At 38.0% G+C, this 17,054-nt stretch overlaps 1 protein-coding gene across 1 annotated transcript in view; it reads right to left on the bottom strand.

Annotated features, from left to right (window-relative positions):
• Positions 1-17,054, bottom strand: part of WBP4 (WW domain binding protein 4) — a 60,992-nt gene that overhangs the window by 25,212 nt on the left and 18,726 nt on the right. The window contains exon 9 of the mRNA XM_058683840.1: positions 16,535-16,698. Coding sequence (XP_058539823.1) covers positions 16,535-16,698 — 164 coding nt within the window. The remainder of the gene's footprint in view (positions 1-16,534; positions 16,699-17,054) is intronic.

The following is a 17,054-nucleotide window of genomic DNA, read 5'->3' as shown; positions in this document are numbered from 1 at the left end:
TGTATCATTTCATTTGCCAAGGTGACATTGATCAGAGTCAAGAGGAAACTTCTCAGCTAGAAAGTTCCTTTCACCAGGTTATCAAGAGAGGAGTGAGTGACCACCTTATCTAGCCTTTTGGGGTACTGCAGGAAGTACTTCAGTTTCACTTCTGACTCGCAAAGCTGAGATGTACTGAGATGGATAGGAACAAGGAAAAAAGGCAGGATCTACCAAGAGCAGTCATGCAGCAGGAGTGACTGTGGTTCACGGTGACCTGCTTTACAAACTCAGCAGCTTTTGCCACTGAAGAACGAACCAATGGCTCCTACTTCTAACTAAATAGCACAACTACTCCAGACTTTCACCAGGTATTTCACCCAAGAGGTATTAGCTTTCCCTGATGCCAACTGCCTGAGTCCCTCCACCCCTGCCTCTGCCAGAGCCTGGAACCACACTAACAGCCAGCTCACGCCTCTGTGCAAGTGCAAGATGCCAGTGTAGACATCTGTGGCTGACCCCCCACTGCTATTTGTACACTTAGGGCTAGCTGTGCATTTAAATGTTGCCACCCTGGGGCGTCTGGGTGTCTAAGTTAAGCATCTGACTCTTGATTTTGGTTCAGGTCATGATCTCACAGTTTGTGAGTTCGAGCCCCGCATCGGGCTCTGTATTGACAGCATGAAGCCTGCTTAGGATTCTGTGTCTCCTCTCCCTCCCCTTCCCTGCATGCTCTCTCTCTCTCAAAAATAATTTTAAAAAATTAAAAAAAAATGGGGCCACCCTAACACCCATTACCAGTCTCTACTGAAGTGTGCACACCAGGGACAGGTGAAGGCACTACAGCACAGGAGATCATGCTAACAGCTAGGTCCCCTGAAGCTGCTTCTGGATCTGAATCAAGCTATATCTTCTGTCACTGGCCTGCTTGATCATGCTCATCTGTAGCCAGTTCCTCTAGCTGCACACCTGTATACCCTAGCCCAACCCCTGACACCAGCTTCCACTGCAGTGTATATGTATATGTATAATGTATGCATCATTAGAATCTCAGAAGGAAAAGGGAGGGAGAAAGGATTACAAAGCTTATTTAAAGCAATAATGGCTGGAGGACTTAGGGGAATATGGCAGAGTAGGATGATTCTTAGCTTACCTTGTCCCATACAACTAGATAACATCCACATCAGTGTAAACAACCCAGAAAATGACCCAAAGCCTGGCAGAACAGACTCTCCACAGTTAAATGTAGAGAAGAGGCCACATCAAAGAGAGTAGGAAGGACGGAGAGACACGGTCAGACTGGCAAGACTACAGAAGGGAGGGATGCTGTGGGCATGGAGAAGGTAGAGAGACACTCACTCCAGGCATAGGGAACCTGCCCTGGGAAGATGAATCCCTGTAACATTTGGCTTTTGAAAACCAGGGGGGGCCTAATTTCACAAGTTCTTACAATCAGTGGGCTTAACATCTGGAACTTTAAAAACCATCAAGCCTGGCTGTGGGAGAGCTGGAGGTCAACAGGAAAACTGAGCCCCCACCTTTAAAGAGACAGCACAACAAATAGCCCTGCACCAAGAAAAAGCACAGAAGCAGCAGATGGAAAAATGTGTGGCATATATAGGAAAGAGCCTTATTTACTAGTTTTAGAGCATGTGCTAGAGGACTAGGGATCTTTTGGTGGGGCAGGGATCTTTAGGAGACTTTTCTAGGAACAAAGAAGGTGGCAGGTACCATTTCCCTCCCTTACACCCCCAGCCTAGCCACATGGATACTGTGGGAATCAGTGTGGTGCTGATACTTTCCTCCTTCTACGACCTGCCCCCCTGACCCAGCAGGGTGGCTCCTGTAGCGGATCAGTATAAACTTTGCTGGCATCGAGCCCCACCACTGCTCTCTCCTGAGGACTGGTCCCCTCCAGCCCTGTGGTAATAGTTTCCTAAAGTGGCTCCAGGTCTCCTACCACAACAGACCTACAAAACCTTGTTAACACTGCGCCCCTGCCCCTGTATTCTCCCGAAGACCAAGCCCCCTCCAATATGCCCTTGGCTTAAGTCCATCCAAAGTGGTGCCTCAAGCCTGACAGTAAGCAAGCAGCTCTTGACAGGGACCAGCACCACTCCTCACCTGCCCTGAGGATAAGATAACCAGACACACCAGCCCTACAGCAGCCCTAGCAGCGGGCTGGGGGCAGACACTAGGTCTGACTGCAGGCCCCGCCCATCAACGAAAGCTTCTCAGATGACAACACAGGGAAAGTACCCTGCATTTTGCTGCTACCCAACCTCTGGCAAATGTCTGGTCTGACTCAACTCAGGCCCAAGGCAGCCCCAGACTGGCTCACTTATGACACATGAATGAAACCCTGCCCCCAACAGGCAAACAGAGCCACTGCAGGTGACTGCTCTGAAGGCAAACTGCTCAGCCACAGCAGTAGGGTGCACACAATACACATAAGAGACACTCTTGAAGTGTCAGTTTCTGGTGAACAGGAGGCCACTGCACTGCAGGGCACTACAGAACCTTTTCTTAAGGCCACTACTTTCTTTTTTTTTAAATTTTTTTTTTTTCAACGTTTTTTATTTATTTTTGGGACAGAGAGAGACAGAGCATGAACGGGGGAGGGGCAGAGAGAGAGGGAGACACAGAATCGGAAACAGGCTCCAGGCTCCGAGCCATCAGCCCAGAGCCTGACGCGGGGCTCGAACTCACGGACCGCGAGATCGTGACCTGGCTGAAGTCGGACGCCCAACCGACTGCGCCACCCAGGCGCCCCATTAAGGCCACTACTTTCAAGAGCAGGAGATGTAGCTGACTGTCCTAACATGCAGAAATAGAGAGAGTTAGAGAAAATGAGTAGACAGACAAATATGTCCCAAATGAAAGTAGAGGACAAAATAACAGAGAGCTAAATAAAATGGATAATATACCTCATAGAGAACTTAAACGTAATTGTCATAAAGATACTGGACTTGAGAAAAGAGTGGAGGACCTCAGTGAGACCCTCGAAAAAAAGATTGAAATCATAAAAAAGAACCAACGGGAAATGAAGAACTCAATAAATAAAATTAAAAAAAACACTAAAGGGAGTAAATAGTAGAGGAAGCAGAAGAATAGATCAGTGACCTGGAAGACATAACAGAAAGCAATCAAGCTGAACAGGAGAGAGAAGGGGAAAAAAAAAACGTAAATTAGACTTAAGGAACTTGGTGACACTATCAAGTATAACATTCACATTATAGGGATTCCTGAAGACGAGGAGAGAGAAAGGGGGGCAGAAAATTTATTTGAAGAAATAATAGCTGAAAACTTCCCTGAATTTGGGGAAGGAAACAGAAATCCAGATCCAAGAGGCACAAAGAGCCCCCAACAAAATCAACCCGAGGAGGTCCACACCCAGACACACAGTAATTAAAATAGCAAAAAGTAGTGATAGAGAATTTTAAAGGTAGCAAGAGAAAACAGTTACATACAAGAGAAACAAAATAAGGCTTTCAGCAAATTTTTCAGTAGAAACTTTGCAGGATGGGATGGAGTGGCACAATATATTCAAAATGCAGGAAGAAAAACACCCTGCAATCAATATTCTATTCAGAAATGCTATCATTCAGAATAGGAGAGATAAAGCATTTCCCAAAGTTAAGGAATTCACCACCACCATTGAATTCATCACCATTAAGGAATTCATCACTATCCCTACAAGAAATGTTAAGGTGGGGAGGTGCCTGGATGGCTCAGTTGACAGAGCATTCAATCTGAAGGTTGTGAGCTTGAGCCCCACACTGGGTGTGGAGCCTACTTAAAACAAACAAAGAAGTGTTAAAGGGAATTTTTTGAGTGGAAAGACCATAAGTAGGAGTAAGAAAAGCAGGAAGCACAAAAGCAGTAAGATTAAGTATATCTATATAAACCAGTCAAGGGATTCACAAAATAAAAGCATGTAAATAAAGTATGACACCATATATCTTGAATGTGAGGGAATGGGGGGGAGTAGAATAAATGAATTAGAGAAAGACAAATACCACATGATTTCACTTATACGTGGAATCAAAACAAATGAACAAAGAACAAAAAAGACAAAGGAAAAAACACTCTTAACTACAGAGAACCTGATGATTACAGAGGAGAGGAGTAGGGGGATGGGTGAAACAGGTGAAGGGGATTAAGAGTACATTTATCATGTGAGCACTGAGTAATGTATAGAATAATTACTGAATCACTATATTGTAAACCTGAAACTAATATAACACTGTATATTAACTGTATTGGAGTTAAAGAAAAATAAATGAAGGGGTATTATCAGAAATAAGTAAAAAATAATGGGTGAAAACTTACCAAATGTGGGGAAAGATCTGTACATCTAAGTTGAAGCTAACAAGTCACCTAAAAGTTTCAATCCAAAAAGATCTTCTCTAAGACACACTTTAATAAACGTAAAATCAAAAATGAAGAGAGAATTTTAAAAACAGCAAGAAAAAAAATTTCTCTCATATAAGGGAATTCCATAAGGCTATCAGTAGATCTCAGCAGAAACCTTGTAAGCCAGAAAAGAGATGGTATATTCAAACTGCTGAAAGAAATAAACTGGAAAACAAGAATACCCAGCTAAACTCTCCTTCAGAAATGAAGGTGAGATAAATACTTTCTTTAATTAAAAAACAAAACACAACCAAAACTCAGGATATTTATCACCACTAAAGTGGTGCTGTGCTATAAGCAGTTCTCTAAGTTTAAATAAAAGCTTAAGCTACTAATTACTAACGTGAAAATATATGAAAACACACAAAACAATGGTAAAAGTAAGCATCTAGTCAGATTCAGTATACTCTAATATCATAATATGATGGTGTGTTAAACTCAGCTCTAGTATAAGGGTTAAAGGACAAATACAATTAAAAATAGTGCCTGGGTGTCTCAGTCGGTAAAGCCGACTGACTCTTGATTTCAGCTCAGGTCATAATCTCAGGGTTGTGGGATTGAGTCCCATGCTGGGCTCTGCACTGAGCCTGGAGTCTGTTTGGGATTCTGACTCTTTCTCTCCAATAAAAACAAACGAAACAAAACCAAACCCCAGTTATAGTGTAAACAATTGTTAATGGATACACAATACATAAAGATGTAAATTGTGACATCAAAAGCCATAAAAGGAGGGTATGAATAAAAAGATACTTTTTGTATGTGATTGAAGTTTTTATCAGTGTAAAGTACTCTATAATATGTATAAAATTTTTAATAAAAGCACCATAGTAATTACAAAGCAAAAACCTAAAGTAGATTCACAAAAGATAAAGAGAAGGGAATCAAGGCATATTACTATGAATTCAGAAAGGAAAGCAGCAAGAGTGGGGGTGGGAAAAGGAACAACAAAATAGCCAAAAAACAATTATATATTAAATTCTCCAATCAAAGATTAAGAATGCTAGGGCGCCTGGCTGGCTTAGGCAGTGGAGCATGTGACTCTTGATCTTGGGGGTGTGAGTTTAAGCCCCATATTGGGTGTAGAGAGTACTTAAAAATACAATCTTAAAAAGATATATAGAAAAGAGGTAACTGGGAGGCTCCGTCGGGTGACTGTCCAACTTCGGCTCAGGTCATGATCTCATGACTTGTGGATTCGAGCCCCATGTGGGCTCTGTGCTAACAGCTCAGAGCCTGGAGCTGCTTGGGATTCTGTGTTTCCCTCTCTCTCTGTCCCTTCCCCGCTCATACTCTGTCTCTCTCTCAAAAATAAATAAACGTTTAAAAAATATATATACATACACACACACACACACACACACACACACACACACACACACACAGAATGTTTAGGTGGATTAAAAACAAACAAACAAAAAAACAACAAAAAACCAGAACCAACCATATGCTGCCTGTAAGAGATTTGCATCTGATTTAAAGACACACACAGGCTCAAAGTGAAGGGACAGAAAAAAGTACTCCATGAGAATGGAAACCAAAAGAAAGCAAGGATAACTATAGTTATAGCAGACAAAACAGACTTTAAGCCAAAAATGGTATCAAGACACCAAAAAAAAAAAAAAAAAAAAAAAGCCATTATATAATGAAAAGGGGGTCATTCCATCAAAAAGACATAACAATTATATCATTGTCATCAAGGTGCAAATGTATGTACCCCAAATTGCAGAACCTAAATAAATTAAGCAAATATTCATAGATTGGAAGGGAAAAACAGACTCCAACAAATAGCAGGGGAGTACAGTATGATACTTGCAATAATGGATAGATCACACAGACAGAAAATCAGCAAGGAAACACTGGACTTGATCATACTTTTTAGACTAAGTGGATCTAATATAATCTACAGAACATTCTATGTAACAGCAGACTACACATTCTTCTCAAGCACACATGGAACATTCCTTAGGACAGATCATATGATATGTCAGAAAACAAATCTTAGCAAGTTTAAGACTGAAATAATACCAAGTATCTTTTCTGACCAAATGGCAAGAAACTAGGTCAACAGGAAAAAATCTAGAAAATTCACAAAAATGTGGAAATAAACTGCTCAACAGTTAACAAGACCAAGAAGGGAAGGGAGATTAAAAAAAAAAAATGTTGAAATATAAAAGGAAACACAACATATCCAAAACTATAGAATGCTGCAGAAGTCGTTCTAAGAGGGAGGTTTTGCAATAAATGCCTGTTAAGAAAAAAGAAATATCTCAAACAACTTAAAACTAGAAAAAAGTACAAACTAAGCCCAAAGTTAGCAAAAAGAAGGAAATAACAGGGATCACAGCAGAAACAGAAGCCAGAATAGAACACAGTAAGAAACCTACGAGATAGTTCATTGAAAAGAAAAACAGAATTAACAAACCTTTAGCTAGAATGAGGGAAAAAAAAAAGATCCAAATAAATCAGAAGAAATGAAAGAGGAGACATTTCAATAGACACCACAGAACTACAAACCATCGTAAGAAACTACCATGAACAACTGTACACCAACAAATTGGATAACCTAGAAGAAATGGATACATTCCTAGAAACACACAACCTACTAAGGCTGAATCATGATAAAACTGAAAATCTGAACAGACCAGTAATAAGGATATTGAACCAGTAATCAAAAAATGCCAACACAAAGAGCCCAAGACCAGATGCACTGGTGAATTCTACCAACTATTTATAGAAGAACTAACAGTAATTAACAAAATATTGAAGAGAAGGGAACACTCCCAAACTCATTACAGTAGGCATGTATTACTCGATACCAAAGCCAGAGCAGGACACCACAAGAAAAGAAAATTACAAATACCCCTGATGAATATAGATGGCAAAAATTTTCAACAAATTACTTGTGAACTGAATTCAACAGCACATTAAAAGAATCATACAGCATGACCAAGTGGGATTCATCCCCAAGATACAAGGATGGTTCAACATTTGCAAATGAATTGTAATATACCATTAATAGAATGAAAGATAATTTCAACAGGCAGGAAAACTAACAAAGTACATCTTTTCATGATAAAAAACATTCAATGAACTGGATATAGAATGAACATATTTCAAAATCACAAAGGCCATATATAATAAACCCACAGCCAACATCATACTGAATGGTGAAAGATGGAAAGCTTTCCTGTAATATGAAAAACAAGACAAGGATACCCACTCTTACCACTCCCATTCAACATAGTACCAGAAGTCCTAGCCAAAGCAATCAAGCAAGAAGAAATAAATAAATAAAAGACATCCAAATTACAAAGGAAGAAGGAAAAGTGTCTCTGTCTGTAGATGATACATATTATACACAGAAAATCCTAAAGACTCCACCAAAAAACTGTTAGAACTAATCAGTGAGTTCAGTAAAGTTGAATGATACAAAATCAACACCCAGAAATCAGTTGTTTGCATGCACTTAACAACAAAATATCTAAAAAAAATAAAAACCCATTTACAATATCATCGTAAACAGTAAAATACTCAGTGATAAATTTAACAGAAGAGGTGGAAGATCTGTACACTGAAAAGTACAAGGCACTGATGAAAAAACTGAAAACGACACAAATGCAAAGACAGTACATGTTCAAGAATCAGATGAATGAATACTGTTAAAATGTCCATGCTGCTCAAAGCCATCCATAAATTCAACAGCTATCCGGAATATGTGGTATATATACATACAATGGTGCACCCTGAGGGTTGGCTCAGTTGGTATATATACAATAGAGTATTACTCGGCAATTAAAAAGAATGAAATCTTGCCATTTGCAACCACATGGATGGAACTAGGGGGTATTATGCTAAGCGAAATTAGTCAGAGAAAGACAAATATCGTATGACTTCACTCATATGAGGACTTTAATTAAGATACAAAACAGATGAACACAAGGGAAGGGAAGCAAAAATAATATAAAAACAGGGAGGAGGACAAATCATAAGAGACTCTTATAGAGAACAAACAGAGGGTTGCTGAAGGGGTTGTGAGAGGGGGGATGGGCTAAATGGGTTAAGGAGGTTAAGGAATCTACTCCTGAAATCATTGTTGCACCATATGCTAACCTGGATGTAAATTAAAAAATATTTAAAAAAATAAAAGGGGCGCCTGGGTGGCTCAGTCGGTTGAGTGTCCAACTTCAGCTCAGGTCACGATCTCGCGGTCCGTGAGTTCGAGCCCCGCGTCGGGCTCTGGGCTGATGGTTCAGAGCCTGGAGCCTGCTTCCGATTCTGTGCCTCCCTCTCTCTCTGCCCCTCCCCCGTTCATGCTCTGTCTCTCTCTGTCTCAAAGGTAAATAAACGTTAAAAAAAAAAAATTTTTTTTAAGTAAAAAAATAAAAAAATAAAATAAAAACAAAAGGAGGCATTAACACCTGAAAAACTCAAGATATACAGAAAGTTCAATGTATTACCATATGTTTTAAAATTTAAGCTTTGATGGGATCTTAGGGAGTGGTGCCTGTGCAGCTCAGTCAATAATGGGTCTGACTTTGGCTCAGGTCATGATTTTGCAATTCATGAGCTGAAGCCCCATGTTGAGCTCTGTGCTGACAGCTCAGACACTGGAGCCTGCTTCAGATTCTCTCTCTCTCTGACCCTTCCCCATTCACGTTCTTTCAAAAATAAACATTAAAAAAAAAAAAAAGATTCTAGGGAATATAAATTCTAGGGAATATAAATATAAATTACCAAAACTAGTACTCAAGAATCCTCCACTCCCCAAGAACAACAGCTGCAAGCGTGTAAGTTATTGAGTATTTAGATGTTCTAGAGACCAACTGCATAGTGATGCTGTGTTGCTTTTTATTTTTTACTTTGCATTTATTTATTTTGGGGGGGGAGCATAAGTGGGGAAGGAGCAGAGAGAGGGAGAAGGGAAACTACAAGCAGACTCTGCACTGTCAGCATGGAGCTGGATGTGGGGCTCAATCCCATGAATCATGAGATCATGACTTAAGCTGAAATCAAGAGTTGGTTGCTAAACCAACTGAGCCACCCAGGTGCCTTTGATTTGTCTTTTTAATTTATTCCTCACAATAAATTAGAAATTAGAACTATTATTATGGCATTTTACAGATGAAGAAATCGAGGCTTAGGTACATTAGGCAATTTGCCCATAGTCACGAAGATAGTAAGCAAGAAACCAGTAAGTTATAAAAAAATTAACTCCCCTAGAATTCCAGGACCAGAGGACTATACTAGTATTTTCTTTTAAACTTTCTAATTGCTGAGAAACTTGTATTCTAGAATATGAACGAATGGAAAGTTACTGGAAAAAAAAAAGATACTGCAAAGTTACTGGGGGAAAAAAGCATAAATAAAAATGGAAAACTACCTAATTCACTTTATTTAGCATAAGTTGTATACAAAAATCTGATAACGATATCACACATCTAACAAAAACACAATTAAACTATAGACCACCATTAAAGCTACCACCAGTGAAATTCATCAAAAGCTACTTAATAGTCCTTTTTTTTAATCATTATTTTTGAGAGAAAAAGAGAGACAGAATGGAAGCAGGGGAGGACAGAGCGAGAGGGAGACACAGAATATGAAGCAGCTCCAGGTTCTGAGCTGTTAGCACAGAGCCCGATGTGGGGCTCCAACTCACAAAAAGCGAGATCATGACCTGAGCTGAAGTCGGGCGCTTAACCAACTGAGCCACGCAGGTGTCCCTGTTAATAATCCTTTAAAAATCTGGAAATAAAGCATGCTTCCTCAACATAATAAAAATTATCTATCTTAAGCCAATAGTCAATATAATCCTTAATATAAATTTTAGAGACATTTCCACTGAAATCAGAAAACATAAATGCTCACTTTCATCACTATACCACGGAGTATGAAAATCTAACTAAAATAGAACATGAAATAAATGGGAAGTAAAATCAGCAGAAAAAGGATTACAAAATATTTGCAGACAAATTTCTTCATGAAAAACCCAAGATTCAAAAAAATAAGTTTTATAAATAATACAATAATTAAGCACCACAATTGGACTCAAGCTTCTTCATACTATAATTACTGGTTAAAAAAATAGTAGAAAACATGGGTTAAATCCACAATTTACAAAAAGCAAAACATGTAAAAATTTACGTACTTAACATTTACTAAGGATTTACTATGTGCCAGGCACTGTTTTTACTTTTTTGGGTGCAGAAGTGAACTAAGGTAGACTAAATGGCTACCTTGCCTATATTCAAGAATCCAAGTATGAGACTCACAAAGAGGCAGCTACAAAAGTTGTGTAGAGAATCATACCTGATGACTTGAGTAAAAACAGATATGCGACGTTTTTGGGTGAAAACCTAAAATACTGAAAACATGTCAATTTTTTAAAAATCAAATTCAACAAGTAAAATATAATTTCAATCATTTTGACTAAAATTAGATTGTAGCTGTTGAACATTTACAAAAGGATTTAATTTGTCTGGAAAAGAATGAAAAGAAAAACAAAACAGGATAGGGCGCCTGGGTGGCTCAGCCGGTTGGGTGTCCGACTTTGGCTCAGGTCACGGTCTCGCAGTTTGTGAGTTCAAGCCCCGCATCAGGCTCTGTGCTGACAACTCAAGAGCCTGGAGCCTGCTTCAGATTCTGTGTCTCCCCCTCTCTCTGCCCATCCCATGCTCACGCTCTGTCTCTGACTCTCAATAATAAATAAATATTTAAAAAAATAAAAAAAAAAGAAAAACAGGAAGGAACTACTTAAGAAAATTAAAAAAAATAAAGGACATACCACCAGATGTCAGAACATATCGTATAAAAGCATATAATTAAATTACAATAATTACATCTTTACAGTACTATCACAAGAATAGATAGGCTAATGGAACAAAAAAAGCAGCTAGAAACAAAGTGGTAAACTCGAGAATTAAACACAAGACTAGGGGCGTATGGGTGGCTCAGTCAGTTAAGCATCTGTTAAGTATACAACTTCGGCTCAGGTCATGATCTCGTGGGTTTGTGAGTTCAAGTCCTGCCTCACCCTCTGCACTGCCAGTGTGGAGCCTGCTTGGGATTCTCTCTCTCCCTCTCTCTCTCTGTGCTCTGCCCCCACTTGTGCGCATGCCCTCTCTTTCAAAATAAATAAATAAACTTAAAAAAAAGATTAAAAAATAAGTGTCACTTAAAAAAGTGGGGGAAAGAATGGTACATAAAACTGGGGAAGAATGGTACTGGCAAAACTAGTTGGGCAGGTAGGATAAACAACTACTTTAGAATCTCATCTCATATGATGCATTAAATAGTTGACAGACCACACAAACCAGAAGGAAATACAAGTACATATTTGACTTCTGGATGGAAAATGACATCAATAAAATAGATCACAAAAGGAAAAACAAGTGGACTAGTTAAACCTGATGAAATTGTGCACATCTGAAACCATTATAAACACAATTAACAGTCAAACTAGAGATGTGGAAAATCCACAATACCTACAACTAATCAATGGTTAGCATCTGTACTACAAAAGGAGCTTAGAGAAGTAAGACTAATAATTCAATGGAAAAATTTACAGGGACTACCAATAATTTATAGAAGAGTAAATACAAAACACTAATATATGAAAAAAATTTATGAGTAAATCAAAGAAAACTAAAATGAGATATTTTTTGCTGAATAGAAAATACTTAAAAAATTTAGAAATAGCTAATGCTGAAAGGGTCCAATGGGACAGACATTTTCAGAAACTGCTGATGGAGTATAGATTGGTATGCTCTTTCTGGAAAGTAATTCGGCACTGTGAATCAAGATTTTCAACATGTTCACATCCTTTCAACAGGTATTCCATTTCTAGAAATTGTCAGGAATGTGTACAGAGTGATATATCTATACAGTAATCAGAATGTTATGACAACAAAATGTGCAAAAATAATCTAACTGCCTAACAGGGAATGGCTGAGTAAAATGAAAGCACATCTTAAAAGATTAATATTATATAGCAGTTAAAAATAACACTTATAGGGGCGCCTGGGTGGTTCAGTTGGTTGAGCATCCAAATCTTGGTTTCAGCTCAAGTTATGATATCACGGTTCGTGGGTTCAAGCTCCACACTGGGCTCCATGCTGGGAGTGTGAACCCTGCTTGGGATTCTCTTTCTCCTCTCTGACCCTCCCGACTCAAAATAAATACATAAACTTAAAAAAAAATAACATTTACAAAATTTTAACAAAGTACAAGGATATTAATAATACAATACTAAGTAGGGAAAAAGATAAAAGCTGAGGAAGATACTCCAAAATGTTACTATTATCTCTGGGTAACTGAACAGTTATTCTTAAACTTTTCTTCAATTTCAAAAATTTTCCATAATCAAAATATATTGGTTATTTTTAGGGGGGAACCTCTTAAGAAATTAGGCTTATCTACTTGCGAAGTCAGACATAATCCATCACATGTTAAAATGACTGACAATGTTGAAATTTGACAAGCATGGTTTTACATACAGTACACTTACCACACAGAAAACCAAACAGTCGAATTTCAAGAAATCTTAACTTTAAGAAATGCTGGTATAGTAAGACCACTTTCCTATTGTAAGTCACTTAAAATATCATTCAGGGGCTGAAGTAATGCAGCCTGTTATTTCTGCAATTTCAGTATATACAGTCAGTATGCTTATCATGGTGCTTGGCAGTATGCTGCATTGAACGCATTTTATCTATTATCACAGTAACAAATACAACCTAAACTCTCATAACAATAGTAACAGTTTGACAGCAGTTCTAATCTATACTATGGTATGTTATCTCTACAAAATTAATTGTTCTTTCAAAGTTCATTTATTTGAAGTAGAGAGAGCGTGGGAGCAGGGAAGGGGAGAGAGAGAGGGAGAGAGACAATTTCAAGCAGGCTCTGCATTGTCAACACACAGCCCAATGCAGGGCTTGAATTCATGAACTGTGAAATCATGCCTGAGCCAAAATCAAGAGGTGGACGCTTAACTGAATGAGCCACCCTAGGTGCCCCCTACAGAATTAATTCTTTTTTTTTTTTTTTTTTTTTTTAAATTTTTTTTTTCAACGTTTTTTATTTATTTTTGGGACAGAGAGAGACATAGCATGAACGGGGGAGGGGCAGAGAGAGAGGGAGACACAGAACCGGAAACAGGCTCCAGGCTCCGAGCCATCAGCCCAGAGCCTGACGCGGGGCTCGAACTCACGGACCGCGAGATCGTGACCTGGCTGAAGTCGGACGCTTAACCGACTGCGCCACCCAGGCGCCCCCAGAATTAATTCTTATTAGAATTGCATATAGATCTTCCCTTATGATGGGGTTATGTGTCCTGATAAATCCACTGTAAATGGAAAATACTGTAAACTGAAAATGCATTTAGTACACCTAATCTACTTAACATCATAACCTAGCCTACCTTAAATGAGCTCAGAACATGTACAGTAGCCTAAATTGGGGAAAATCCTTCACCACAAAGCCTATTTTATGTAAAGTATTGAATATCTCATATAATTAATTGAATACCATACTGATGGTGAAAAACAGAATGGTTCTAAGTATACTGGCTGTTTACCCTCATGATTGCATGGGTGCCTGACAGTGTACAGAGTATTGTATGGCAGGGTACTGCTAGGCTGAGGAAAAAGTTCAAAATTTGAAGTGTGGTTTCTATTGAATGCATATTGCTTTTGCACCATCTTAAAGTTGAAAAATCGTAAGTCAAACCATCGGTACAAAGCTGGCCAAAACTTGTGTTACTCTATCTTATGAAAAAATACAATCTTTTCATTAAAGTACAGTTTTAACTATAAATAATTTCACTGTAAAAGTATCCACAGAGTAGTCATCTAAACTATCATCTCAAAGCATTAATATTTTGAAGAAAAACTGCTAACTCGTACTTTTTTTTATTCACCTGAAGACTTAAACATTTAAGAAACACTAATTTGTGGAGCTGGGAGTGAAGTCTTCCTTTTATTGTGTAAATACTCTCAAGACAGTAATTTAAACATGTGAGCTAGTAATACAAACCTAGTAATACAAATCAGGTAACATCCCCACCATGATACTGGTTTAATTGATAAAACTGTTCTGTTTCTTTAATACTGGCTTTAAAACTTTGCTGAACTGCAATAAACCATTTTCAAGACAGTAACAAAATAAGCTTTTTTTCTGCTCTTCAGATCTATGGAAGCCTTCATTAAATATGCAGGTATTTGTTTCTCCGACAGAATATGGATGGTGAGTGTGACAATGTTCATATATAAATGGTATGAGTTAGTGTCTGAATCTGTGGTCACAAGAAATGCTATGGCAAAAATGAACTATTGGGACCTCATCAAAAGAAAAAGCTGCACAGTGAAGGAAACAATCAGCAAAACTAAAAGGCAATTGACGGAATGGGAGAAGATATTTGCAAACGACATATCAGATAAAGGGTTAGTATCCAAAATCTATAAAGAACTTATCAAACTCAACACCCAAAAAACAAATAATCCAGTGAAGAAATGGGCAAAAGACACGAATAGACACTTCTCCAAAGAAGACATCCAGATGGCCAACCTACACATGACAAAATGCTCAACATCACTCATCATCAGGGAAACACAAAACCACAATGAGATACTACCTCACACCTGTCAGAATGGCTAACATTAAGAACTCTGCCAACAACAGATGTTGGCGAGCAGGCGGAGAGAGGATCTCTTTTGCACTGCTGGTGGGAATGCAAACTGGTGCAGCCACTCTGGAAAATAGTATGGAGGTTCTTCAAAAACTTAAAAATAGAACTACCCTACGATCTAGCAATTGCACTACTAGGTATTTATCCGAGGAATACAGGTATGCTGTTTCGAAGGGACACATGCACCCCAATGTTTATAGCAGCACTGTCAACAATAGCCAAAATATGGAAAGAGCCCAAATGTCCATCAATGGATGAATGGATGAAGAAGATGTGGTATATGTATATATACAATGGAGTATTACTCAGCAATCAAAAAGAATGAAATCTTGCCATTTTCAACTATGTGGATGGAACTAGAGGATATTATGCTAAGCGAAATTAGTCAGAGAAAGACACATATCATATGACTTCACTCATATGAGGACTTTAAGATACAAAACAGGTGAAGGGAAGCAAAAATAATATAAAAACAGGGAGGGGGACAAGACGTAAGAGACTCTTAAATATGGAGAACAGAGGGTTACTGGAGGGGTTGTGGGAGGGGGGATGGGCTAAGTGGGTAAGGGGCATTAAGGAATCTACTCCTGAAGTTACTGTTGCACTATATGCTAACTAATATGGATGCAAATTAAAAAACTAAAATTTAAATTTAAAAAATATATAAATATATATAAAAAAAAGAAAAAATTCTTTGGAAACCCAGTACTGTCTAGAATGGTTTTGTTTGTAATATGTACATAATATGTTAATGAGCTACAAATTAATATGCATAAGTTTTGTACTCCGATTCAATTAAACTCAATGAAACTACAAAATATTTAACATTCAAAAAAAAAAAAGAAATGCTATGTTTGGGTAGGAATCAAAATAATCATTAGCCTGGACGAGTAATATACAGAATCGTTAAATCACTATATTGTATACCTGAAACAAATATAACACTGTATGTTGACTATACTGGAATTAAAATAACAATATATTGGCATCTCTATCAAAAAACCCAATCATTAGCTTACTTTTTAAAATAACCACAGTTTTGGGGCGCCTGGGTGGCTCAGTCGGTTAAGCATCCAACTTCAGCTCAGGTCATGATCTCACAGTCCGTGAGTTCGAGCCCCATGTCAGGTTCTGTGCTGACAGCTTGAGCCTGGAACCTGCTTCAGATTCTGTGTCTCCCTCTCTCTGACCCTCCCCCGTTCATGCTCTGTCTCTCTCTGTCTCAAAAATAAACATTAAAAAAAATTTTTTTTTAAATAACCACAGTTTACATTTTAAAATATTTAAGAATACTTAGTTAGAAGAAATAAAACCATTCTAGAAATAAAAGAAATGAGCCACACCTTCCAAGAGCACCTTATCCTTGAAATGAGTTACCGAAATGTATGGAAGGAAGTACTGAGATATATAATACAATTTGTAGGAAGAGTGGGTTAAGTTTCAGGTACTTACTGAGACTCAACTTCTTGTTTAATCTCTTGCCATTCTCCATACGGGTTTGATTTTTTATGAGCTTTGGATTTTTCTTCATTTGGACCTGATGAATTTTGCTCTTGGGTAGTTTTTTCTTTCTGTGTTTCTGGTTCAGTTCCTTTGTCACTATTTTTATTTTTTTCCTGAAATGCCAACGTCAAGAAAAAACATACTTTAAGCAAAATTATAAGGATGTAATTTCTTTAACATAGTCTTATTATTGATTTAAATAATACATTACCTCAGTATTTTTAATTTGCACATAACAACAAATATACATAAAAGAATTTTAATACTTGATTAGGTTATGTCTAAAATGATAAGACATCATGGTCAAGGCTGTTATGTATGCTTAACTGACTGAGCCACCCAGGTGCCCTGTAAGCTGTTATGTATATATGTATGTATGCATATATTTATTTAAAGGTTATTTATTTTGAGAGAGACAGAGCGAGTCAGGGAGGGGCAGAGAGAGAAGGAGACAGAGAATCCCAAGCAC

Source organism: Neofelis nebulosa, chromosome 1 (genome assembly GCF_028018385.1).
Source record: "Neofelis nebulosa isolate mNeoNeb1 chromosome 1, mNeoNeb1.pri, whole genome shotgun sequence".
In the NCBI taxonomy this organism is placed as follows: Eukaryota; Metazoa; Chordata; class Mammalia; order Carnivora; family Felidae; genus Neofelis; species Neofelis nebulosa.
The sequence above is the reverse complement of the archived record's forward strand: the minus strand, read 5'-3'. Positions and strand labels throughout refer to the sequence as shown.